Here is a 24,739-nt window from a genome sequence, read left to right as displayed (position 1 = left end):
TATGACAATCTGATAGGTAATACTTTTATTACTAACATATCCAAAGATCAGAGTTTGTGTTGTGATGCACCACTTAATTTAATTTTCACGTATTTTTCTCTTCATTTTAAATGCATGCATTTCTTTGGTGTGTAATTACAACGGTTATCCAGCAGAGGGCAGAGATGATAAAGCACCTAAATATTCCCTTTCCATGTTACCACTATTCAAAGTAAATTGTCTTGGAGCGCCTATTCTAAACAATCTTTCACCTTGGTGGCAAGTTTGAAGTTTGGGACAGAGAGGCAGTCTTTGTATGCAGTTCTGAGGGGTCTCGAGGAGGCTTGTCTATGGAATCTGTGGAGAGCCAGTTGTTCTGAAATATGCTCTCTTCTGGGGATGCCTAGAGCTGCTCTCAGGGTGTTATTCTGGAGGGTTTGTAGCTTGCTGGTGGTAACCTTGGAGGTTCCCAGGTAAAGGACGTTACAATAGTCAAGGCGGGATAGTATAAGGGCTCTAACGAGTGTGAGGCAGCTAGTGTGACAGAAATGGTTTGGCTGCGTGGATTAATTTGCACGTGTATACAGAGGAGGATGCCAGGTAACTCAGTTGTCTTTTGAAGAAAAAGTTAGAATCCAAGTAGAATCCCAGTGTTTTGAGCTCCTGTCCAACTTTGATATTGTTCCCATCTATCATGAAGGAGTTGTAGGCCGGGCTAAGTTTCTTTAAATTGGATGCATTACCCAGGATGATGAGCTCCGTTTTCTCATCATTCAGGCATAGTCCGTGAGTGGCCATCCATGCCTGAATGATGATATACACATTATTTAGCAAGGCCAAATCATTTCCATAATCTCCAGAAAGCGGAAGGAGGATCTGGGTATCATCTGTGTAATTAGTGTAGGTGATAGCGAGATGACCCAAATCATCAAAAAGGCGCTTGGTAAATATGTTGTACAGTGTGGGGGAGACGCAGGAGCCCTGTGGGACACCACAAGTGATGGGTATAGGGTCTGCTGCAACAGTGGGAGAGAAGAGCCTCATAGTTCTTCCGTTAAGGAATGAAGTGATCTAGGTAATGGCCCCGGGAGAGAAGTGTGCTGCTGTGTGGAGGTGCGAGCATAGGACAGAATGGTCGACCAAATCGAAAGCTGCAGATAGGTCAAGGAGGAGGAGTAAGGCAACTTGCCCCTTGTCCCTGAGTGTATGAATCTGAGCTTTCAGGTCAAGGAGTGCAGTTTCAGTCCCGTGTGGAGGACGGAACCCTGATTGTCTGGATCCTAAGAGGTGGTGTTCTTCCAGGTGCTTCTGTATTTGTACGTAGGCGACCTTGTCTAAGATTTTTAGTAGGAAGGGAACAGTCGTTATGGGTCAGTAATTTCTGGGTATGGCTGGGTCAAGAGTAGGTTTTTTTAGTAATGGAAGTACCCCGGATTGTTTTAGATTGGTGGGGATGTAGCCAGTGGTGAAGGAGGCATTGATCAGTTTAGTGATGAAGGGGGAAAGTTTGCGGGCTGCGTCTTTGATGAGCTGTGCTGGGCACAGATCTCCCTGGCAATTGGATGGTTTCAAAGACAGGATAATTTTTTCTACGTCAAGAGTATTGACTTTAGAGAACTTGAAGCGGATGAGATCTGTGGTCGTGAGCGTATCCGGAGTTTTGGATGGGAGAGTGTCTTTTAGGGCAGCTTTTTTGCTAGAAATTTTGCTTTGAAGGGTCACGATCTTATTTGCGAAGGCGTTTTGAATTTCTGAACACCAGTTTTTATCTTTGGTGCAAGTATCAGGGGGTATTATGGGGGTTTCTACTTCTTTAAGTATAGAGAAGAGTTCTTTCATATTAGATTTAGCTTGGGATATGCGAGAGTCAAAGGAGGTTCGTTTAGCCAGGTAGATTTCTTTTTTATAAAGTGCGGCTAGTTTGGAAAGTTTGAGTTTGTTTGCGGCTGAGGGGGATTTTTTCCAGGTGGCCTCGCAGTTTATTTTTTGCTGCCTTAGGTTTTTGAGGAATGGTGTGTACCATTTGTTAAGGTGCGTTTTCGGTTTACTAGGTCGGAGTTTAAGTGGGGCGATGAGGTCCAACGAGGTAGTCATGACCTTGTATTCTTCAACCAGGATCCGTGGATCCAGGTTGTCGGGGAGTGTGTTAAGTGTGGGGAGTAGATTCGGGATGAGTCTTTCTGATGTAATGTTCTTCTTGTTTCTGGTGAGAGTAAGAGGGGCCGTGGTGATGGGCGGAGGTGGGGGTCTGTCAGTGGACAACAAGAACGATACCAGGTGGTGGTCGGTCCAGACTAGTGGTGAGATATTTGTGATGTTCGCTAGCCAGTTGTGGTCGGCCACCCAATCAAGTATTCTACCTTTCGAATGAGTGGGTGCCATACTTCTTTGCGCAAACCAAAGCCTAGTTAAGTAAGAGTGTTAACTATAGTGCTGGCTATTTGGTCTGCCGGGTAATTGTAGCCCATGTTAAAGTCCCCCAGGGTGAGAACTTGAGAAGAGCTTTTGAGATTACTGGAAAAAAATGGCGTTGAGGTCTTCATCAAAGGTGCCGATGGGGCCTGGCGGATGGTAAATCGAATGGATATTGACGGTTTGGGTATTAGTGAGTGGGACTTTGACTGATAGTGTTTCACATGAGAGGACAATGAGAGGACATTGGTGGAAGTTGCTAGTCTCATGGTCAGACTATATTTGTGTATAATGGCGACACCCCCTCCTCTGCAGTTGGGGCGATCTTGCCTCAGGATGGAACAGTTAAGTCTGCGATTTCTGTGGCGTGAGCTACTAATGATCTGGCGTTGATCAGGGCTCCCTTGATTTTAGGGCTGGCTGTGTTTTTAGTAGTAGTCATATGACGTTTGTCCTGTGTTGATTCGAGATTTCCCTGACTGGGGAGTTTGTGAGGGGGTCTGGGGATGAGGTTGTAGGGTGGATTAGATGTTTTTGTGGAAGAACTAGATTGAAGCGGCAGCTCTTTGGACTTCTGTAAAGTGGGCAGTGAGCGGGCGAGAGGCTCATAGATTTTGGCTAGTCTAGCTCGGAGTCCTAGGTTCCTATCTATGGTAGTACAAGGGAGACTGGTGGGTAGCAACTGAGGGTTGTTTATGTCTAAGTATGGTGCCCGGTTGTTAAGCATGGTTGGAGAAGGCATGTTGGGTAAATGTGGAGCCATCTTGAGCTGAATTACAATGTTTAGGAAGATGAGGACGCAGGCAAACAAACTAGTAGTAGATGGATACATACTAAATAGTGGTAAGAATATTGGTGGGCTGGGGATTAGGCTTAGTTAACGCCAGTTAGACCAGTGTGCATTTATATTATGGACCTGGGATAGAAGTTCCACAATTCGACTGAAATGCTCTAAGGTTACACCTGGTTTGGAATTCAATAGTTTGGCTAAAGGCCCTGAGCAAAACCTGCAAATTGGGATATTACAGTGTGGCTGAGGGACACTAAAAGCACATGGATTTAGGTGACAAGTGGTTAAGAAGCACTACGTAACCTCTGAGTTTGAGGTGGGTGATATAGTTACAATGCCTAGAGTACCACTTATATTAGAGATACAAAGGCTAAATTGCTAGAAATGCTTATGGTGTCACCTAGTTAAAGTAAAGCTGTGTGGCTATGCAGCAGTGTGTAACACCTGGCTGAAATGCATAGAACACCATCTGAATTTGAAGTATAACAATGAGGCTAGAATGCATAAAAGCACCATCTAAGTTCAAATGAGGCAGGCGGGCTGAAGTACATAGAACACCATCTAAATTCGATATATGGCAATGAAAAATGGCAATGAGGCTAAAAATGCATGGAACGCCATCTAAATGCGAATATGGCAATGAAATATGGCAATGAGGCTAAATATGCATAGAACACCATCTGAATTTGAAGTATAACATGAGGCAAAAATGATGGAGTACCATCTAGGTTCAAGAGAGGCAGGAGGGCTAAAATGCATAGTACACCTTCTAAATGCAAAATATGGCAATGGGGCTAAAAATGTATAGAGAAAACCATCTAAATCCGAGGTATAACACAATGAGGCTAGAATGCATAAAAGCACCATCTAAGTTCAAATGAGGCAGGTGGGCTGAAGTACATAGAACCCCATCTAAATTCGAAATATGGCAATGAGGCTAAAATGCATAGAACCCCATCTAAATTTGAAATATGGCAATGAGGCTAAAATACATAGAACACCAACTAGGTTCAAATGGGGCAGGAGGGCTAGAATACATAGAGCACCATCTAAAATGAATTTTTCTCCACTCCTAGCTGCATTCCAAATGTACCTGTGCTTGATATTTTGGGCTCAGGAATTCAGGGGAATGAAAGAAAATATGTAATGGCATTCTTCTTTGGACATAAGGGGCAATTGCGCAGTCCAACGATTTTTCTTTTCATTATGACAGTTGCACGAGACAGAAATCGCCAATTAATACCAAAGTTGATACATGCCATTTCAATTGCTAGAAAGGGCTGTCATTTTATTTTAGGCCTCATTAAGCTAAGAAATGTTCTGCACATTCCATCTGTTTGGTCAAGCCTCATCTATAGTAGTCAGTCTTCTAAATCTGTTTGTGTTCTTTTGAGCAGTGTTGCATGAATCACGTCACCACGTACACCATGTTTAATCGCCTCCCACACCAGCCATCAAAAGTCTGTCATGTTAGATTAGGTGAAAATCGTTTTTCAACACCTTCAGAAAGGGTCTTCAAAGGACATGCAGTGCTTTGGGGATTCTGGCTTGGGAGGCACAGCAATAAATGGGGAATTTCATTTTGCACCCTCTACATTCACTTGAATAGCAGCGTTTTAGGGTTACTTATTTTGGGATTATGGGCACCAATGTTCCCTCTAAGCTGTGCGCATGTGTGCTTGCCCAGCTTCCTTCCGGGTGCCGCTCAGAAGATTTTTTGCAGCGCGCATAGACAATTCTCACCTATTCAAAAAGATATATTAGTGCACAAGCCACAGAAATTACCTGAAATGTTATTTCCCTTCAAATAAGCAAGTGGTTTTGATATTCTGCTCACTTGCATTACACTACTATGCAAGGGTGACCAAAAACACCTAAAGTCCCTAACAGCAAAATACAAAACAAAGTTATAAACTAATATGAAAAACTGGCTTCCTGAACAGAAGCATCTAACCAGGATATGCCTGGACACATTAACCAAATATGTTCCCTCACCACCCATGACTCCTAATCCTGACTCTACAACACTTTTACCTTATGACTCTAACTTCTGCCCCAGAGCACATTAAGGTACTACCGGACAAACTTGACTCTTCCTCTGTTGCTCTGCGAAAGGTTAGCTACATCCACTTGTTTTATGTTTGTTGTAACATGAATAGAGTTCACGCGCCAGAATTTCTCTTACTCATTGTTCCTTCAAACTGCCAGCTCAAATATCAGATACTGACTGTAGGTAAGCAGGCTACTTGGATGTGTAACCAAATCCCATACTTCCTCTTCTTTGTACATATGTCACACAAGTACTTTGAAGCAGCCCCTTGGAAGATAACGCATTATAAAACTCAAATATTAATTTGCCATCTAAAGATTTTGAAAAGACAAATGTGATGCTCCTACTTAAGCATTACTGACATTACCCTATAAGTAGAGAGCAACATTGCATTCTCATGTACTTAGCCTGCAAGGGATAATGGGTATGGACTGTGCCTAGGATTACTCGTCCATAGTATCAGGGCACCAGATATTCAGACAGGAGAATGTTTTTCACACAGTCTGCATTGTTTCCAAGTGTTTAGATTTACTTTGGGCATAGACCTTCACACATTATATGGTAACTCGCTTCTATACAAAAACAGTTTCATTAAGCATTTGTGTAATCCTACACAATGATAGAAGGGTGGTGTATGTTGCAAACAATCTTGTACGCACTGCAAAAGAATTGTGTACATGCAGAGTCATGACCTTCTTAGAATGCACATCATATGTTGAGGCATTTAAATATGCCTTGCTTGCAAAGTATTGTGGGTCTGCAAATATCCCAGCGAGTGTTTACTGCTACGATCCCTCACTTTTTTACAGTGCTGCATCAACTAGTATTGAAGGCAAGTACAGGGGCCGGGGAAGGGTTTGGGTGGAAGCATCACTCCTTGCATGTGATGAGCAAAGCAACAAATTAAAAAAACCAAGTCGGACGTTTCGGCAGTACACTTAAGGAAAGGTGTAGCGTGTTTGCGAAAGGATAGGAAATTCTAGTACCCATCTAGACAACAGCACCTTCTTTTTCTTTCTATGCTCAACTGCTGAGGTCTTTTCAATGTAACCATGTGTTCTGTTTGTACAGTCTCTAGTCTAGCATCTCCCTCCATCTTATTTAACTGACCACAAAGAATTACAGACGTGGGATCCATAGTTGCAGAAGAAGGTACTTTATCAGTTTTATCTCTGATGAATTGATGCAATTAACTAAAAAGGTGTTTTTCTTCAACAGTGCTCCATAATAAACCTCAATAAGGCTCTTGTTTAATTTGATCTAGGCTATGGTGCGGAACTGTGGGCAAACTACACTTCATTATGTGCCCTGTCACTTCACTTCCTATGTCAGGGGTATAAGCAGGGCTCTAATCAGATTGTGCTCCCTACTTAGAGTCAAATTGTAATTGTAATTGTTTTTTTGTAAAGCACTTATACACAAGTGAAATGCTTCATACCGCTTCAAGGTGGGAAGGGAAAAAGGGGATAAAGTAGTCATTCTTAGGCCTTGAAGATTCAAAATGATCTAGCAACAATAACTAGCATACTAGCATACTAGGCCAGAGGCATTTCGACTGGTATAATTCTGTGCCAAAGAGTGGGGAGTGAAGAGGAGGTGGGGGCGGGGGAGGAGAAGGACATACAGAAACAAGCTAGTGAGGGGATACAGAGGGAGGACAGGACAGACAAACCTGCTGGGACTAGTACTTTTAAGGTTAACAGACAGCAAGTGCGAGGGAGGTGGAGGGGGACAAGTGCACCCAGTTCAAAGGGGCCTGGGTTAAGTGCAGAGTGATTGCCACTCACATTGAACGTATTCCGAGTGCAGTAGTGCAAAGCAGAGTGCACGGGCCCGGAGGCAAGTGCAGGACTGGCGGGGGAGCCTGGACCTGTGAAACTCTGGAGGTCCACCAGGCGACCAGTCAGCAAAATTAGCAGATTGGGGAAGAGAAAACAGAGGGAATCAGGACAGAAGAGAAAGGAGATTAGCAGGGGAGAGGGAGAGAGAAAGGAGAAGAGAAGAGGAAGGTCTTGAGGAGTTTCTGGAACTTAAGGAGGTCCGGCTCAAGACGGAGCGAGGCAGGGAGGCTGTTGCCTGAAAATGATTTTTCAGGGAGTAAAAAAGTAATTAGCTTTGCCAATAGGGATACTTTCTGATTATTAAAAGGTGTTCTTTCCCCTTAAAATTCCTCTTGAAATCGGGCATTAATATTATTAGAGTTCCTTCCTTTGCCACTGCTCTACTGGTCACCAATTCAAAAAAATATCAGTGGAGATTTGTGGGTTAAAGCAATGATATGTTCATTGTTTCCTGTTTTCTCATTTTCCTTTTTAGGGAGTAAAAATGCATGGTGCATATGTATCTTAGCTCCAACGCAGGTGTTATCACTACCCACAGGAGAACGTAATGTGGATGGTGAGCAGAGGCACAGGAATCTTTCATCATATTTTAAGGTGCAGTTATTCTGATGCAATTATCATCATTACACAAATTCTTACAAGTATGTTCTCCTGGCCCTTGGATTACTTTATTAAAGTGGCACTTGAACTCCTTTGAGCATGCTTTTTGACACATATTTCTTTTCATTGTCATTAATCCATCAGCAAATATATTCTGTCTGAGTTTCTTGACAGCCACATCAGTAATGGAAAGATATATTTCTGTTTTGTAATACAAATTAGTGATTTTCCACTGGCATAAAACATACAGGGCCTCATTACGAGTTGGGGCGGTATCCCGGCATAAATCCGCCAGAATATCGCCCAAATGAATTACCGTTACCACCACTTGGTCTGGAGGAATTTCCACTTGATTACATGTGGTGGTAGGCAGCAGTGTAATTCTCCATTCATATTGAATCCATTGGACTCAATGGGGGGGCGTTTTTGGCAGAATTTTCGCAGCAGAAATTCTGATTCTGCTGATATTTCCTGGAAACAAATCCTCCACTCCAGGGCCCGAAATCGTAATTTGGCATAATGGAGTTACCGCCAACTTTACCACTTACCGTCAAACTAGTAATGAGGCCAACATTTTTCTCTGCACAGATGTACGTGCAAAATACTATGGCAGATATTGAAGCCTTGGACTGGTTGGTGAGTTTTCTGTGTAATCACATATGACATTTTATTTTAGCCTATATGTTTGGAAAAAGTGTTGTAAGATTTTTAAAGAATTTCAGTGACTTCGAAGAGGACTTTCCTTTCCAAACCCTTCTGCAACGGTAGCTCACAAAGTGGCTTACCTCATTAGTCATTTGCGCACATGGAAAATAACATGTGCACAACAGCCAAGTGGTTCCGCACATAGACAAACACAATTAGAGGGAACATTGATGGGCACCCCCCTTCAGTACAGAAGACTGGGGTTTCAGAAAGGTAGAGTCACCCTAATACTTTGTCTATATTGGCTCTCACAGACTGGGCATGAACTTTGTTATTTTCGAATTCTAACAACACTCATCACGTGATTTTCTATATGGGAATTAATTGATTTAACTTCAATGCACCAAGGATCTACACAGCTCCCCCCCACACATAATTTAATGGGGGCTGTTCCTAACAAAATTTAAATGGATAGGGCCATTTTCTATAGTGGAATTAATTTTAATTGGATTTAATCAAATGTGCCAAATGTATTCCTAGAACCACCAGAATACACAAGATGGATATTAAGGCTGGCAGATCCCCCACCCCCACACACACACACTTTGGTGGCTTTGGGATATATCTACTTACATGTGAGGCCTTGGTTATGTGGCATCCACGGAAACAGCAGGGCTCTTCTGAGGATAGCACAGATCTGGTCAAGGGCTTGTGTCAAGTATTTTCTCCTGCACTCAGACTTCCTGTGCACCTCTGATGGGGGTCTCAGCTAGCTTCTAGGTTTCCCTGTCACAGTCTGCAATGCAAGGATTGAGGCCTCTCTGCTAGATGTTCCTTGCAAGAGTCCAGCAGTAGACTACCTCCATGAATAAAGTGAAAAGGCCCTGTTCTGATGCAAAATTGGCCTCTTATAGGACTGAGGACTTCATCAGAATTCCTATGGTAAGGAGTGGCTAGCACTCTGCCTTCACCTCCCACCAAGACACCCACTGGCTGCTGATAGGACCAAAAGTTGGGAGGTATTTGTTATGGAAGCTGAAGGAGAAGGAAAAATGCATCCAAAAATGACAGATGGGTTTTACCTTTTTGGGTTCTGAAAATATAACATGGCAACTATGCTAATTTTTCAGATAACTACATAAATCTTTCTATTTTCCAATTCTACATTTTATGGCGAGTCAGAAAATATTAATTTTGTTTCGGCACACCATTCCTGGGCAGATCCACAACTCTTTATACCCTTTCATATGAATCCGTGCTGGGCTCACTGGCACACATGATGTTCTTTTTATTTAGGAAAATGTGTTCAATGTTAAACATATTGCAATGCATTATATGAGAGGTAGTTTCATTTCTGGCCCCCAACTTTTCCCCTCGAAGTTTCAATTTCTCCTTAAACATGTGACCAGGCCATCTCCTCACGCCAATGTTAATTCTACTCTCTTCTCCTGAGTGTCAAAGGGCTTTGCTCTGAGCTAATGCACAATTAACGGGAGACCTAACCTTAAAGGTCATGTGTTGGTCATGTTATCCATATCAACGTAGTTCCAATCACTCTATATTTTTAACATTTAGACTGAAAAACTAGACCCGTTTCCTTGGTGGGCCCAGCCCCAAAAAGTCTTGGGGTCAAAGTTTCAGCTGAGAGAGAAAAACAAGTTGCAGTTCACAATTCGGAAAGAATAGAATTTTAAATGGACAATGTGGGGAGACATGACCTTTTGTGTTGCATCTGGGCCTGCTGGCAAGAAATAAACTCTCTTTACATCATGTTTGAACAGAAATAAGTTTCCTTTGGAGATTAGTCACACAGGCCATAGTTACATCAGAAACCAGTGTTCACTTCTACCCAAAACGAAATAGGACTTTCCCTACAAATGTTGTGATTTTATGTTCTAAAATTAATTCTCTTTATTCCTGGAAACGCTGTCTGTCATTCGACTGTATTTCTTAAATGTAAGGCCTCATTCCTCTTTTTAGCTTCCAAATGCCCAGCGTTTAAAATGTATCTTTTCTTTCCATGTGCACTGTTGCAGCTTTGAATCTGTCAACGTGGGCATTTTCCCCTTTTACACGAAGTCAGCATCTGCAGTGCCACTTGGGTTTTTGGAATCCATTGGACAAGGTTAGTAATATTTCAGTTCTGAGTTGCACTTTTCAGCTGAGTGCCTGTACATTTCAACAAAATAGAGGGAGGCCCATTCTCGCTCATTCACTATGCCTTCTGTCGAAATCACTGTTTTGTACTGGCTTTTATCTTTCAATGGAACGCCACACTTGGGGCCGAGCATGGCCTCTCCGTCTCTGTAAGGCTGTCTTTTTACCCCACAAGTCTGAGTCTCTGCATCACTTTTTCCAAGAGAGGACTTACTATTGCAGATTAAGTGTTGGCAGCTAAACCTTTGACCGTTATTCCCCAATTCAGAGGTGTACAGTGTGCATAGTTTTGTCATTATAGATTATATAACATTTAGATTAAATGGCATACACTACATTTTGGGTTTGATCATTGCCAAATGCATGGTGCTCCCATTCCTCAACATTATGTTCGACATGGTTGGTCTTTAGTTACAGGACACATCATGTAATGGCCACATGGAAAATGTGCAAATCACATGAGTTGAACCCCATACTGCAGTCATGGTTTGATAATTTATCAGCTTCCCTTAACGAATTTACAAGATGTCTTATAGTTTTACTTTTATTTTATACAACAACAAAAAAAAGGAAAAATTGTTATTTTCCGTTGTCAGAAATCTGTATATCGGGACCCATTTCAGTTGGCAGCTATTATTTTCTTCACTGGAGATGAAAAGTTGGGTAAGGTAGTCACATATACCCACTGCCTATTGATTTTAGTCCCCATACGCTAGACTTGCTGAAGCTGTAAATGGGGGTACTTGGCTTGTGGAGGCTGTGAGTTAGCTGGGGGCGGGCGCTGTTTACGCCAGAGCCTTTATGAGTTGTACAGGAACCGCTCAGGGGTTTCAACAACAGTCCATCCGCACATATTCATGTATTCCATTACTACTCCTCGTCACAGGCGGAAATGAATTAACACTGCATGTGCAACACGATAGTTTTCCTGCTGTCTAGCAACTAATAATTTCAATTTTTTTGTATCCTTTACTTATGTACTGCGTTATGAATAGTGTAATTAAAGCGTGTTATTCAGCACCAGCTGCAATGAAGGTTTATTTGCATGTTGAACATCAATATATACAGGAAAAAAAAACTCTTCAAAAACATGGTATAATTTTCCAAGTACGGCGTTCCTTTGTGTTCGGTTGATCTGCTTTTATATTAAAATTCTAAATAAAATCTAGCTTAATACAAAGCATGAGAAGGGTGCAGACATGCCCGCTGCACTATTCCTACAGCTGGCAAGCGACAGACCAAAGCCTGCGTGCCTAACGCACTCTGTACATTGCGTCAGTGGCAGCCATGACAGATTGGGCCCATTAGAATGAAGCAATATTTACAAACGGGGTACGTTGGTTTGAAATCCACACCTGGAAAGGGTTTGCGTAGCACCGTTTCTTTAAGGTTAAGTGCGTCACTAGACCTGAGCCACTGCCAGGGACACAGCTATAGGCAGAGAGTAAACACTGAAATGATATCAAATACTACGGCGTCAAGTGCCTCTTCATGCCGGATGCTAATGGCGCAATATCGGGCGCGGGGCCAAGCGTGAAAGTGAAGCGCCCCGGCATTTAGGCACCGACTGCCCGCCCCAAAGCCCTGGGAACGCCGGCCTCGAAGTAACTTTCCGTGGATGGATTGCTCCCTGGGCTGGGACCCCAGAGCGCTGCGCCTCACAGATGAGGCAGGCACAAGGCCAACCTACTACTTTGCTGGCGGCTCGAGTTCCCTTGTGTACAGAGCGAATGTACCCAGCTCTAATGTCAGAGCAGCTAAAAAACAAAACAAAAAAACCCTTGGCGTGAAATGGTATTCATAAGAGTACTTGTGTTCAAGCAAGCATATCCATCCGTCATGGGTTGCTTTTCCCCATTGGCGAAATGTTTCACTTTGAAACACCACGAGTCTGGTTTAAGTCTGAGTCCCTGCTTCACCAAACACCGCATGACAGGGGGCAAATCCCTACCTCGGTGCGCCTCTACCGACGACACGAGCGTGCAAGGAAAAGGCACCACCTCCAGCTGGGTATCGCCCCCCCCCCCCAGCGCCCCTGCCTGCAGAGTAAAGTTTGATTGGGGGGGGAGTCAAGGAGGGGGGGGGGTGCGAAATTAAACCACTGTTGCACTATTCTTTCCTGACAAATGTAGGATTACTTAGAAAAAGGCAACTGGTATTAACAGTAGATTTTTAAAAGGGGGGCCTGCTGTTCCACCTAGAGACTATTGCACCGTTAGCCTTCTACTGTTACAAACGACTGAATCCTATGGCCGAGTTGTGTTCAAGATATTTCATATAGTACAGCCCAATTGGTTGCTTGCAACAAGCACGGTGTTGACGTGGTATAGGTCTTCAAACGCTGCGAACTGGCTGCACGCAACTCTAAAGCCCAATATTTCAAATAAACTCCGATTCGGGGGTTAAAGTAACAAAACGCGGCCTTCCTTGGAGACAAACGCATTTGGAATAGATAAAGGGAACAGCTGCTTCACAAAATTAGCACTGCCATTAAAGGGCCGTACTTTCATTCCAACACTCTGTTCAAGCAAACGATGAACTGATTATTGGGCGATATGTTGAAATAAAAAAAATGCTGCGTACGTTTTGGAGGAAAATAGGCGTGCACCTGATCCACTGTACAGAACACATTACATACTTTTCTTAGTCAGACTTGCATTTCATATATGATCTCGGGGAGACACGACTTGACTCACTTGAATGAAGGCAGCGCCATCTACTGCCGCCAGTAAGTCTGTGCAGCCAGTGATCAGGGAGATTTGCTTCTCAGCGTTCAGCGACCCACGGAGCATGCCTGACTGTTCCAACTCCGCCATTTGCTTCCTGGCATGAAAGAAAGCAGGCGTGAAAAAAAGGAGCATCGCACTGTGTCTTTCGTACCCCTTGAAATTAAAAGTGCAATTTGGAATGCGGAACCTGCAACAGTCAAGATTGTTATTGAAAAAAAACAGGTCACTGCACATTCATATAATATAATATATGTTATAGTATATGCTAAACACAGTGAGGCATTGTGAACCACAGCATTACAGTTTTACATGAGTTAAGAGACTGCACTGACGTGCAAGGTAATTGTTAAGACATCTGCTGATCAGTGTCAAGGTTTTGATTTTTGTACAGTATTGCCTACACGTGTTTCGCAAGGCAACCTTTACAAAGTTGAGGTTTTGATATTCATAAAATTCCAGTGTTGCAGAGCCGTAGTTACCCCAAATTGAAAAATCAGTATGCAATTTATTGAAACAATTCCTTCATCCGTTTCTTCTATATTCCATTTTGATTATCATTTATTCGTAGCAATCAGTTGCGACCATCAGACTTCCCTTTTAAAATTGTATCCATTTCCAATATTTATTGCTCCCACTGCGGGTCGTGCCTCATCCCAGCAGTTCGAGGGAGCATGTATTTTAAATGAGGTCATTTCAATTATGCACGGATTTCGTGACCTTGGCGTTGTCATGTATACATACAAAACAACAACATATACACATGTATAGATACACAGTTGCATGAACCCAGATGTATCCTCCCACATACACATTACACAATTACGAATATATGCAAACATATCCTGAGTCACACAGTCCGAAAAGCAAACAGACACACACTCCCACCACATTCCTTGTAAACAAAAATAAATAGGACTTCTCCCCCTCCCGCCCCCCTGCCCTCCCAATCCGGTCCCAGGCAGACTCACCTCAATGTTCTCTGCCTCCATGAACACAAGTACGCTGCCGACTTTCCAAGATGGTGACCTTGGTGTCTAGCATTGTCCAGGTAGAAGCCAAAAACCTGCACTAGTTTATTGCACACAGGCAAGAAGCACTTGCTGACGACCCATGTAGGTAAGACACATCTCTACATTCATATCTTTCGCCAAAGCTGAAACCGCAAGATGCAAAGAATTAATGTTTGGCTTGCACATGCTCAGCCCTGGCGATTGGGCCAGCTCGCGCCAGATCCGAGATCCAGCACCAGATGTGTAGCCGGATCTCGTGATCCAGCCAAAGTCGGCGCTGGGGGAAAAAATAAATAAATAAAAAATAATCACCTGCAAGCAAACTAACTTCCTCTAGGGACCCCGTGCAAGGGGTCACAAGAGGAAGTTACAGTCCTCAGCCACAACCCAGTTTATTTATTTATGCAAGGTTTGTCGGATACATGGACCCGGATTATTTATTTATGCAAGGTTTGTCAGATACCTGTATCCCATAAACATTCCATGAGTACATAAATAAATACCCCTATTAACATTGAAATTATCACACACAAATGTTTAGCCATTTCCACCACTGCACGTGCTTGACTGCCGTTAACACGGAGAAGCAATAAGGAACACTATAGAAGTTATATGCCTCTGAAACAAACAAGAAGGGAGTGGAACATTCGGGAAACAGACAAGCGGACATGATTGCTGCAGCTCAAGAGGAGCAGAAACAGGATACCCAGCCAAGGACAAAGTAGAGGCAGGAAAATTCCAACTACCGAGATAGTGAGCCACCTGCAGAAATTCAGGCTAAAATCCTCATAATTAGACAAGAGGGCTTCATTTCGTGGTCTTGACCTAGTTCAACAGGACAATGCCCTTTCAGCTGAAGTAGACAGATGCTCCCATCAGACCAGTAGAGAAGAAGATGCATGTGTTGCCCACAATTGTTAACTGACTGCACTCTACCAGGCTTAGGCGATCAGAGAATAGCAACATTAGAGAATGCTTTGCACCTCATGTTTTCTCATTGCCTTAAAAAGGTACAGTCTGAGAACGGTCTCGGATGCCAGGGATGGGAGGACACATTCTGCCCAATCCAAATTCACCTTTCACCTGGGGATATCATTTGTTGCAAGGGTCAATGGTCATTAGGCGACCCTGCAACAGTGTAGACAGATGCTAGTAGAGGTGGTCCTAGAGGAGTCACTGGATATGGCTAGCCAATTATAAAACTATCCTATATATTCTTTATATGTACCTTACCCAAACTGACCAATGCAAATGGCTGATAAATTTATGGGAGGGGACCTGGATTAGTGACGTCACACCGTGATAAAACCGTGTGGCACATGCTTAGAAGCAGAGAGCTCTAGATGAAACTTGTTTTCCTGGAGTGATCCCGGTTACGTTTCTTTGCTAATAAACAATAGTATCTTTGCCCCATGGCTGAGTTTTACGTTCTCGTGGCAGGGAGTTTGTGAGGGGCCCAAGTGTATGCTGCTGATAATTTGGGTGACCGTTAGAGGACCCTAACCATGCTATACACGAGGTTCAAAGGAAGGACCTGGAAGGTGATGGAGCATGGAAAATATGGTAAATGGGACAGTGGTACACATATGGAAAAATAGCCCCACGGAGTGACTATTCGACATCTGTGCTTAATCTACATATCAAGGCACCAGATTGTGGGATTGACTCAATCCAGCTTTTTTTCTAATGAAGTAAAGCATCCTGCTTTTTGAACATGTGCTTCTATTAAGACTTTGCTTATATTTTGTCAGGTTGCTTTATCATGTGAAAAGGAGCATGGGAGCCCCTCTACTGAGAATGAACATGGATCAAATACTCTGTCCTTTGGATTTTCTTTAGTTTTTTTTTTTTACACTCGGGAGGATCTAAAACCACATTTTAACTCACTGCACCCTTCAGAGAAGAGAAATATGCTTTATCATGTGACTTGGTGTTTTGAAAATCAGATTTATCGAACAATGTACTAGTTTAGACCTTGAATAAGAACTGCAGAAAGTGTTTTGCTCGTTTTAAAACAGAAGACAGATTAAAAAAAGATTAAGTCTCCTGTGCCATCTAACTGCGTGAAACCGAGAAACCATGGCACACATACCTACCTTCCACACATAGTGTGCTAGAATGATTTTCTCAGGATCACACAATCAATTATTTTCCTCAACAGTCAAAATGAGGATTACCCAGAAATTACTTTTTTTCTGTATGGAAAGTCTCGCTTATATGGGTCTATCGCCTATAGTGTTATTCCATGAATAAGACATTTAACCAGTTATATAATTTCTACTGGTGGGGTGGCAGGATACCTAGTGCACTACTTGTGTTGTGGGGAGGCAGCATTCCAAGTTCGGATCATATCTTGTGGGCGGGTGGTTAGACAGGGTTTCAGGTGTGAGCTGTGTGTGTGGTGAGGAGACTGAAGGCCAACTTTTCTAGCTTTCCCACCTCTTTGCATTGGTTGAAAACTAAAGATGGGATGGGATGTAGCCGGCTGTTCAATTGCAACTGGGACACCAAAATATATATATATATCACCCTTGTTAAATCATTTTATTAGTTTTGGTATATGGGAGACTGTGCCTGGGTCTCTAAGAAACCACAAAATAACCAAAATATATGTTGCATTCTGTTAGATTATAAAAGAAAAAGAATAGTAAACATTTCTACCATATATATATATATATACACACACTTGAGAATGTGTAGGTGGGGAGTGGAGAGGGTGATGGGTTACTTGTGCTAGAAATTCGGGATGCTACCTTGTGGGCTTGGGCGACTGCACCATTGGCAATTAAACTGTATCTGTCCCCCCCTCCCCCATGCCAAAGGTTGCCAGTCCTCCCCTGTGGTCTAGACTACACACACCACACACCCACAGCGAGAATTTAACACGTCATCCAGTAAACAATAGCAATAATAATGATCAGTCCAATATTGGACTAGGGTGTGCGCAAGACAGCTGGAATCTAGGTTACTGCAATTAACTCACTGGATTTGGATGCATTGGTTTTCAATGTTGATAAAATATATAAACCACGGCCTGGCCCAAAGGTAAATGAATGCTGTACACTAAGATTACGATAGAAAAGCTGAAAACACAAATACAGAAGCAGATAAAATGTAAAGAAAAAAATGAAGGTTTATCACGAGACATGCGAAAGTAAAGTCAAAATACAGGACTTTAGTCAAGGACAAGCAATGGAAGACAAATGGGGTTCCAGGGCTTTACGAAAAGCCAATACATAAAAAAAGTAAACAAATACAAGATTCATGCTAATTCCATGAGGTGTCAGCAAAGGCACGTGCAGATTAACGGGCATGATTTAGATGGGGGAAATTTGAGATTAGGCGGTCAGGGCTGAGAGTAGACCACGAGTCTCCGTAAACGTGGAGCGTAGCAGCCAGGTAAAAAGGTTGACCCATCATCACAGCCTCTTAGGTGATGCAGCAGAACTTGAAAATGCTAGACAGCAAAAGGCCAGTGAAGAAAAAACACGGGTAAGAAATCAAACAAGCTGCTGAGTGGAATAGCAGTCACGGAAGCCAAATGGCTGGCAGAGCGGTGAACATTGGATTCCTGCAATTCAGGTGACATGGACTGCGGTGTGAAAACCAAAGGGTGGCAAAAAAAGACTTTATACCTGAAGATAATGCAACTGAAAAGTACTGGAGATGAGGAGAGATTCAAGAGTTGAATCAAGAGTAAAGCCAAGAGACGTGCGAGTGCAGGGGGCTGGAAGGGTATCAAGCTAAGAGGCAAAAGCCACTAAGCAGTCCTTGATAGATCGCACCAAGACATTGCCACAGGTGGGCGACTTCCACCTGCGAGGATGCCCCAAGATAGACCTGGGTATAATCAGCGTTCCTGTGCACCTTGAGGCCCGACCAGATCGCCCAGGGGTTCCACATGGATGTCAAACATGGGTGACCACAGTGTGCCTGACCAACTGTTTTTTCTTCCTTAACTGAGAAGTAAGCCAGAGATCTGAGGGATTCGGCTTAACCCGAAAAGTCAGAGGAGAATGGGGTTCTGCTACTTGGGATGCAAGTAACAATTGGATAGAAGTATGTACATTAGTAAAGAAAGAGCAGAAATGTCACAAAGGAAAGACATATTTGCCATGATTAACTAGACACATTTAAAAAAGACCAAGCAGCCCACGCTAACTTGGGAGAAGTAACAGATGCAGAGAGAAGAGGGAGAGAGCAACATGACCCGTCCAATCTAACACCGAAGGAGAATCACATCAGCTCCAACGTTTTGGAAGCTATGGATGGGAAGAAGACCAATAGCAACATAGAAGCACAACATGTAATGATCTTATGATCTTCGGCTTCATTCCATGGCAAGTGGAAACCACACAGAACAAGGTGGGAAAAAATGAAGTTGAATTAGAAGCAGTGAGAATAGATCGCATGTACAGTAGAATGGGATATGGGGAGGGGCACAGAATAGCTCAACATGTAAAGAAAATGTTTTAAAAAAAGTAAATGACATGGACTAGAATGTTCTCCTTTCTCTAATCTAAAACCTGAAATGGATGAAAAGAAAAAGTTAACATTTCAGCTAGAACCCATAAATGGTGGACATACTTTCAGGAGGGAATCCATCTAGGATTGTTCCAACAGGGTCTTTCCAAGCAGCTTTCTGTAATGCACAAGAACTCAAGGCCATGCTGTTTAATTAATGAATGGCAATTGTGCTGGAAATTGCAGAGTAGGAATTTATAAGCATACACTTGAACCTTGCTTCAACAGGAAAGACTGGGCAGGCAGGCAGGCTGGCTGGGAGCCGAGGGGTAATGAGTAAAGAAATAGGGGAGATGCAACACATGGTAGCTACAGAGTGCACTGGCGGACCAACAACAGAACTACACTTAGGCAGGGTGATATCTTGATTCGCAACAGGGGAAGGGTGTTAGGCAGAATCCTATGCAGCACTACAGAAGATTAATACTACAGGTATATGCAATAAATCCCCCTTGGTATCAGTCTGTACCACAAAGATTTAGTTGGTAGCTGTGGCTAAGCAGTCAGACTTATCTCAAGAGGGGGATGAGCAGTATTCAGGATTTACACAATAGGACTACAATACTATGGAACAAGGAAACACTGACCAAAGGTTTATATCAAAAAGTATATATATATATTTATTTTACACACTCTTAAATCCACACACAAATCACTATCATTAAAGCAAGTTAAAACAGTCAAGAAAAGTAAACACAACTCCCTATTTAAATTGTAGACAAGTTTAAGCAAGAGTGAAAACTGAGCAAAACGAAACAGTGTAAACCAAGCAGAAATGGCACTCTAACAATTTCTTCAGAGGAAGGGAAAGGACAAGTCATACAGGGTTAGACTCCTAAACACACCAGCAACACTTCCCTATTGGATTGTGAACAAGTTAGGCAAAGCAGTACTTTAGCATTAGCAATACTGAGGTGAAAACCGAGCAAAATGGCACTTCAACAATATAGAAGGGGGAAGGAAAGGTAGTTATAAGAGTTTAGGTGCACCAACACATTTCTTAGTGAAAAGCAATCTAAAGAAGGCAGTTGTAACAGATACAGCCAGAATCAATAGGCCTGTGCCAGAGTCAATGGAACAAGGCAAAGTGCCCAGGATCAAACTGTTCTAGTAGCTGTGGTCAAGTCTTTGTTTAACGATTTGAAAAGGCGGTTGCAGAAGGTAAAAGAATGTTAGACGAAAGGGGCGGCCAGCCCAGAAGGTAAGTAGAGGATTTAAAACACCTTTAGCAATAGCCAACGAAACGGGAGGCCTGGCGGAACAATGTACCTTGAAAGTGGAAGAGGCTCCTGCGGTGGCGGTAGTTCCTGGCAGTTACTGCAGTTTGGGAGATCCAGCAGAGGAAGAGAGGCTCTCGTCGTGGAGGAAGGTTCGAGTTACTGCACTGCCCAGAGATGAAGCCAGCCGCGGAGATGCCCAAAAAAAATAAAAGGTACGCTCCTTTAAATCACGGTCGTGGTGGACGGGTGCCTCGCTATCCGGTCTCCTAGTGCTGGGCACTGGCGATTTGACCAAGGCAAGTCCTGGAAGGCGATTGGCGAACTGGTTGGCCCTACCAGCTCAAGGGAAGAAGACTCTTCCAGGTGAAGATCTTCTCGAGTCGGAGAAAAGTGGCAAGGATCTGCAGCAGGGCTTCACCGGTGGTTCAGTCGGTGCAGATGTCTTCAGCTTCTCTCCTCTTTAGGTTTCTTAGTTCCAGCGGTGACGTGTTGCCCTCCAGTCCTCAGAGCCCTGCTTTTATGCAGAAAACCCCCCATTCATACAGCCTAGCTGTCACTCACACAGTGGGGTGGTTATCCTGGAGGGATAACCCCCCAGCCTATCAGGGCAGAGTGTGACTTGGGTTGCTTAGGCAACCCTGTCCAGGGTGCCTATTCCCCCTCCCACACATCCTGTGCCCAAATTCACTCTGTAGTGATTGGTCGGCTGACTGTCCGGCAAGGACAGCCACCCTGCTGGGTGACTGCCAGCTAGGCTGAATGAATGGGAGAGAACTGAATAAAAGGAGAGGCTTTTGGCTTGGAAGCCAGAGTCGACCACTAGATGAAGGAACCGAAGAAGAACTTGGAGGACGCCTGCTGCAACTCCTGGACCATTGGTCTGCTCAGTGAAGCTCTGCTGCTGTGCTGAAACTCCACATTCATAATCGACAGAGAAGCCCCTGCAAGGACGACTTCTCTCCTTGAGTTGGGAGGACCAATGTAACGCTAACCTGGTATCCACGGGGACATCACTCAGCCTGTTCTGACCTCTTACGACCTCGAACCCTTCCCTGGAGGCTATTCGACTGGAGACTGGGCCTGAAAAACAGGATTGGTAGAGTTTAACTCCCTATTGTCTGTGTGCTTGAACCCCTTCTTCCCCGGGGTCCAACCCTTCCCTTTGATCCACAGCTCACCTTGTTTTCTTGGATAGTGTGCTCTCCATCCTGCTTTCAGCGCAGGTGCGCGTTGATTGATTTGGGCTCGTTGCTGCCTAGTTACTTCACTGGCAAGAGTCTGACAGGTAAGTATAATGAGTCTTTTGAACAGTTCTCTAACTTCGATCCTTTCCTTCCTTAGATGATGGCCAGCGTCCGGGGATGGCGGCGTGCTGCTGAGATGAGTAGCGATGAAGGTGAGTGAGAGCGATGCACGATTCACCCCTTTCATATTTGCATTTAACCGAGTTCTTTTTCTGTCTCTTTTAGGTGCCGCGACGTTTTCAGCGTGGATGCCGGTTATGAAGAACAAATGCGTTCGGTAAGCGCGGTATGCAGCGCCTCTAGATGTTTCCACGCTATCCCGGAGTGTCGTTTCCCTCTTGCAGATGGATGAGAAGTTCCGGAGACAGACTTCCCCCAGAGCGGCTGGGATTCAAGTAAGCTTTTGCAGCTCGTACAGTCTTTAAAAATAAGCGAAGATTTGCAGAAAGCTTACTAATGCCTTTTTTCTGTTCTTTTCCCCTTTTCCTTAGGAAGCGGCATGCCAGGATGGGAATGACACCGCCGAAGATGCCCGCAGAACAGAAGGAGCGATGAATGATGGGCAGAAGCGCCGCAATGTAAGGCTGTTCCTAACGGTGTTCTTGTTCTTGCAGGAGCTGGGCGCAGAAGAAAGATGCAGGCCTAATGGAGATCGATCCAAACACAGTGAGTGTCACGCTGCAGGTGCAGAAAACGCAAAGCATGTTTCTCAGCCTGGGTGTGGCTTAAATAGTTTCTGGATATCCCAGGTGTCTCTGGGCTGAACCACACCCAAAAGACTAGACCGCACATGCAGTTCTGGGAACCGAAATATGTGGGGGCATCCATCTTGTCCCCATCAATGCACTACAAGTCCAATCCCCAATGTTATCCTATGGGAGTGAATGAGTCTGGTGCCACAAGCGCCAAGTGTGACTCCAAGTGGCTCTTTGGAGGGATGGAGAGGCCCTTGAGGGCCATGTAGGTGATCGTGGCCTGGCTCCAGCCTGACATCTTGGAGGGCTGGGGACATGAGGGGTAGGAATCATGACAACCAATCAACTCCAAAGTAAGCCACCTGGACATTCTCTCGGAGCTGGTTGACTTTCCGCAGAGTTGCTGTTGGAAACCGTAACGCCAGGGAGAGGAACACCAGATTGTGAGCATTGCATTTAAACTGGCCGAGAGCTCCAGGAAGACCCGCTGGACTCCCAGGAAGCAGAACTGACCGAGCCTGAGCCCCCTCCGAGTGTAGGACCCCAGAAGCAACGAAAGCCCATCTCGACAGCCAGGAACCGCGGTGTTGCCATTTGTGGTAGACGCAAGGAGCTGAAACACTGAACAGCCACTTCTTTGAAGATTGCCGGTTGCAAGCTTTGACCATCCCATTGCAGTGCAGGAGTCCCCAGAAGTCCTCCCTCTTGTCCCTACGACTGAGGCCCCGGAACAGTGAGATCTGCAGAGCTACTCATGAACAGACGTCATCTGCTGCACTTTTTCTTCAATACAAATGTACTGTAAAAGTCTGAAAGAACTTACCTCTTGCTGTAGAGTTTCTGCAGAGTTGCTTGCATCTTCTACTACTCACAAGTCTAACGGCTTGTGGCCCTACATTGATTCTTTTTCTTCAAAGACTTTTCTTACTTACCTGCAAAGAAGTGCTTCAGCTCATATAGACTTAACCTGTTCTACTGAATGACTCTTATTAGGGGATCTGAAAGTATTTGCCTGCTTAAGAATATTTGTGGTCTCTTGTATGTTCTTAATAACCTTTTCCTTTGACTTACTTCTAAATGATTCTAAATGCAACAGTGAAACAGTGATATATTAATGTCCCCAGCACCCTAGTTACTGAAGTCACCTGAGGGTGTAGGTTGTGTCTGTGGGCGATCCCAAAAGGGTACTCATTGATTTAGACATATTACGAGTGTGCATTTTGTGAAGTATATTTGAGTGTTACTGTTATATTGCTCCGTTCTGAAGAAGGCTTACCCTGACTGATAAAAAATAAATTAAGAATTGTTTATTCAAGACACCTTGAGTGCAAGTGTTTAATTGAATAGGTGTCACTGTGAATCCCTGTGCAACTCCCCTACATCTCACATTGACCCCTCTTGCGATAAGCCTGGCTGCTCAACACGCTACCAACCTGTGTAGTACAAGCTTATACCAAAGGTTGGGTTCCTATTGCGAGGACAGGGTTGTTGTAGTGCACCCAAAGGGTATTGCATACAATCTTGCCTAACAGCTACTTTGGGATAAAATGATTAATTGCAACATAGACCCAGAACATCTGTACTTTATACAGTCGTTGCATGAAAATACTAGAATCAGGGTGCAGTTGACTAGCATGGTTTGAAGCAGGAGTGTGTGCTGGCCCCCACGCTCTTTAATTTGTACCTGGTAGACTTGCCTCAGAGCAGAGCCGGCCTTAGGGGGGGGCGAGCCGGGTGACCGCCGGGCGACCGACCGGGGCGCCACGCCCCCCAGGGCGCCTTTTGCCCCTGCCACGCCAGCTCGGAGGAGTCTTTAAAGGGCTCTCCCGAGCTGGCGTTGTGGGAGAAGGCGCAGCAGGTGGCCTTTTACTGTGAATTGTGCCCGCGGCAGGGGGGTGCATTTAAATGCGCCCCTCTGCCGCGGGCACTTTTCACAAGAAAAGGCACCATTAGCCCCACACCACGCCAGCTCCGGGGAGTCTTTCAAAGGCTCCCCCGAGCTGGCATGGTGGCAGAAGGTGTGGCAGGTGCCTCATTGCCATTGAATGAACCCGCAGCGGCGGGCTCCAATTCGCCCACGGCGCTGCTGCCCTTAAGGCCGGCCCTGCCTCAGAGACTCACTCAGACAGTGGACTACCTCATACCGGGTTTAGTGTGAGTAGGCCATTGTCAGTTTTCCTGCCGTTCAATAATTGCCACATATTTCTAGAGTCATTCTGATAAAGGATTCCTTTATAGGATATTCTCCAGTTCTTATACTTTTGTTTCCTTTTTTTCATTGCTAATCTCCTGATGACAAGGGGGAGGGCCATAGAGTCGTAAGGTCACTACGCAAGAGGCATTTCTGTGCTGCCACTATTTTGTAAAAACATTTTTTGGTTCAAAACTGGGTTTGCTTCCCCTTTGTTCTTCCCCATAAATGGCCATTACGGGCTCGTATTCCACCACCCTACATCCATACGTTGCCAAGCTATCAGTTTTTCAGTCAGTTGTGGGACTCTGGCCGGGGTGATTCACAACCTGTTCCCTACAGGGTAACCTTATGATTCCAGAGATCAGTTGTTTCTGTTCCATTCCGGCTCATTCTAGAGCAGGAAAGCACCACTGAATCATGGTCACTATGTTCTGAAGGATGTACTATCAATGATATCACCCACGGCAAAACATTGCTAGAGACATCAAAGTAATCCAGGGTTGCAATAGCTACCTCTGAGTGCCATGTCATCGCCCCTGTCAAATCTCCTTTAACTTGGCCATTCACCATGTGCATGTCCCTCACCACTGTTTCTTCCAGCCACTCCTGGCATCTATCTTCTATTCGTTGGTGCCACCCTGACCCCCCT

The 24,739-nt window shown here is 44.3% G+C and overlaps 1 protein-coding gene across 1 annotated transcript in view; it reads right to left on the bottom strand.

The window, feature by feature from the left end:
- The window catches only part of CRYL1 (crystallin lambda 1), a 713,614-nt gene that overhangs the window by 440,131 nt on the left and 248,744 nt on the right, over positions 1 to 24,739 (bottom strand). The window contains exon 3 of the mRNA XM_069640696.1: positions 13,171 to 13,297. Coding sequence (XP_069496797.1) covers positions 13,171 to 13,297 — 127 coding nt within the window. The remainder of the gene's footprint in view (positions 1 to 13,170; positions 13,298 to 24,739) is intronic.

The sequence above is a fragment of the Ambystoma mexicanum genome, chromosome 7q (genome assembly GCF_040938575.1).
Source record: "Ambystoma mexicanum isolate Mex_15411 chromosome 7q, UKY_AmexF1_1, whole genome shotgun sequence".
Lineage (NCBI taxonomy): Eukaryota > Metazoa > Chordata > Amphibia > Caudata > Ambystomatidae > Ambystoma > Ambystoma mexicanum.
Note: the sequence above shows the minus strand (reverse complement) of the source record. Positions and strands in the feature narration are given on the sequence as shown.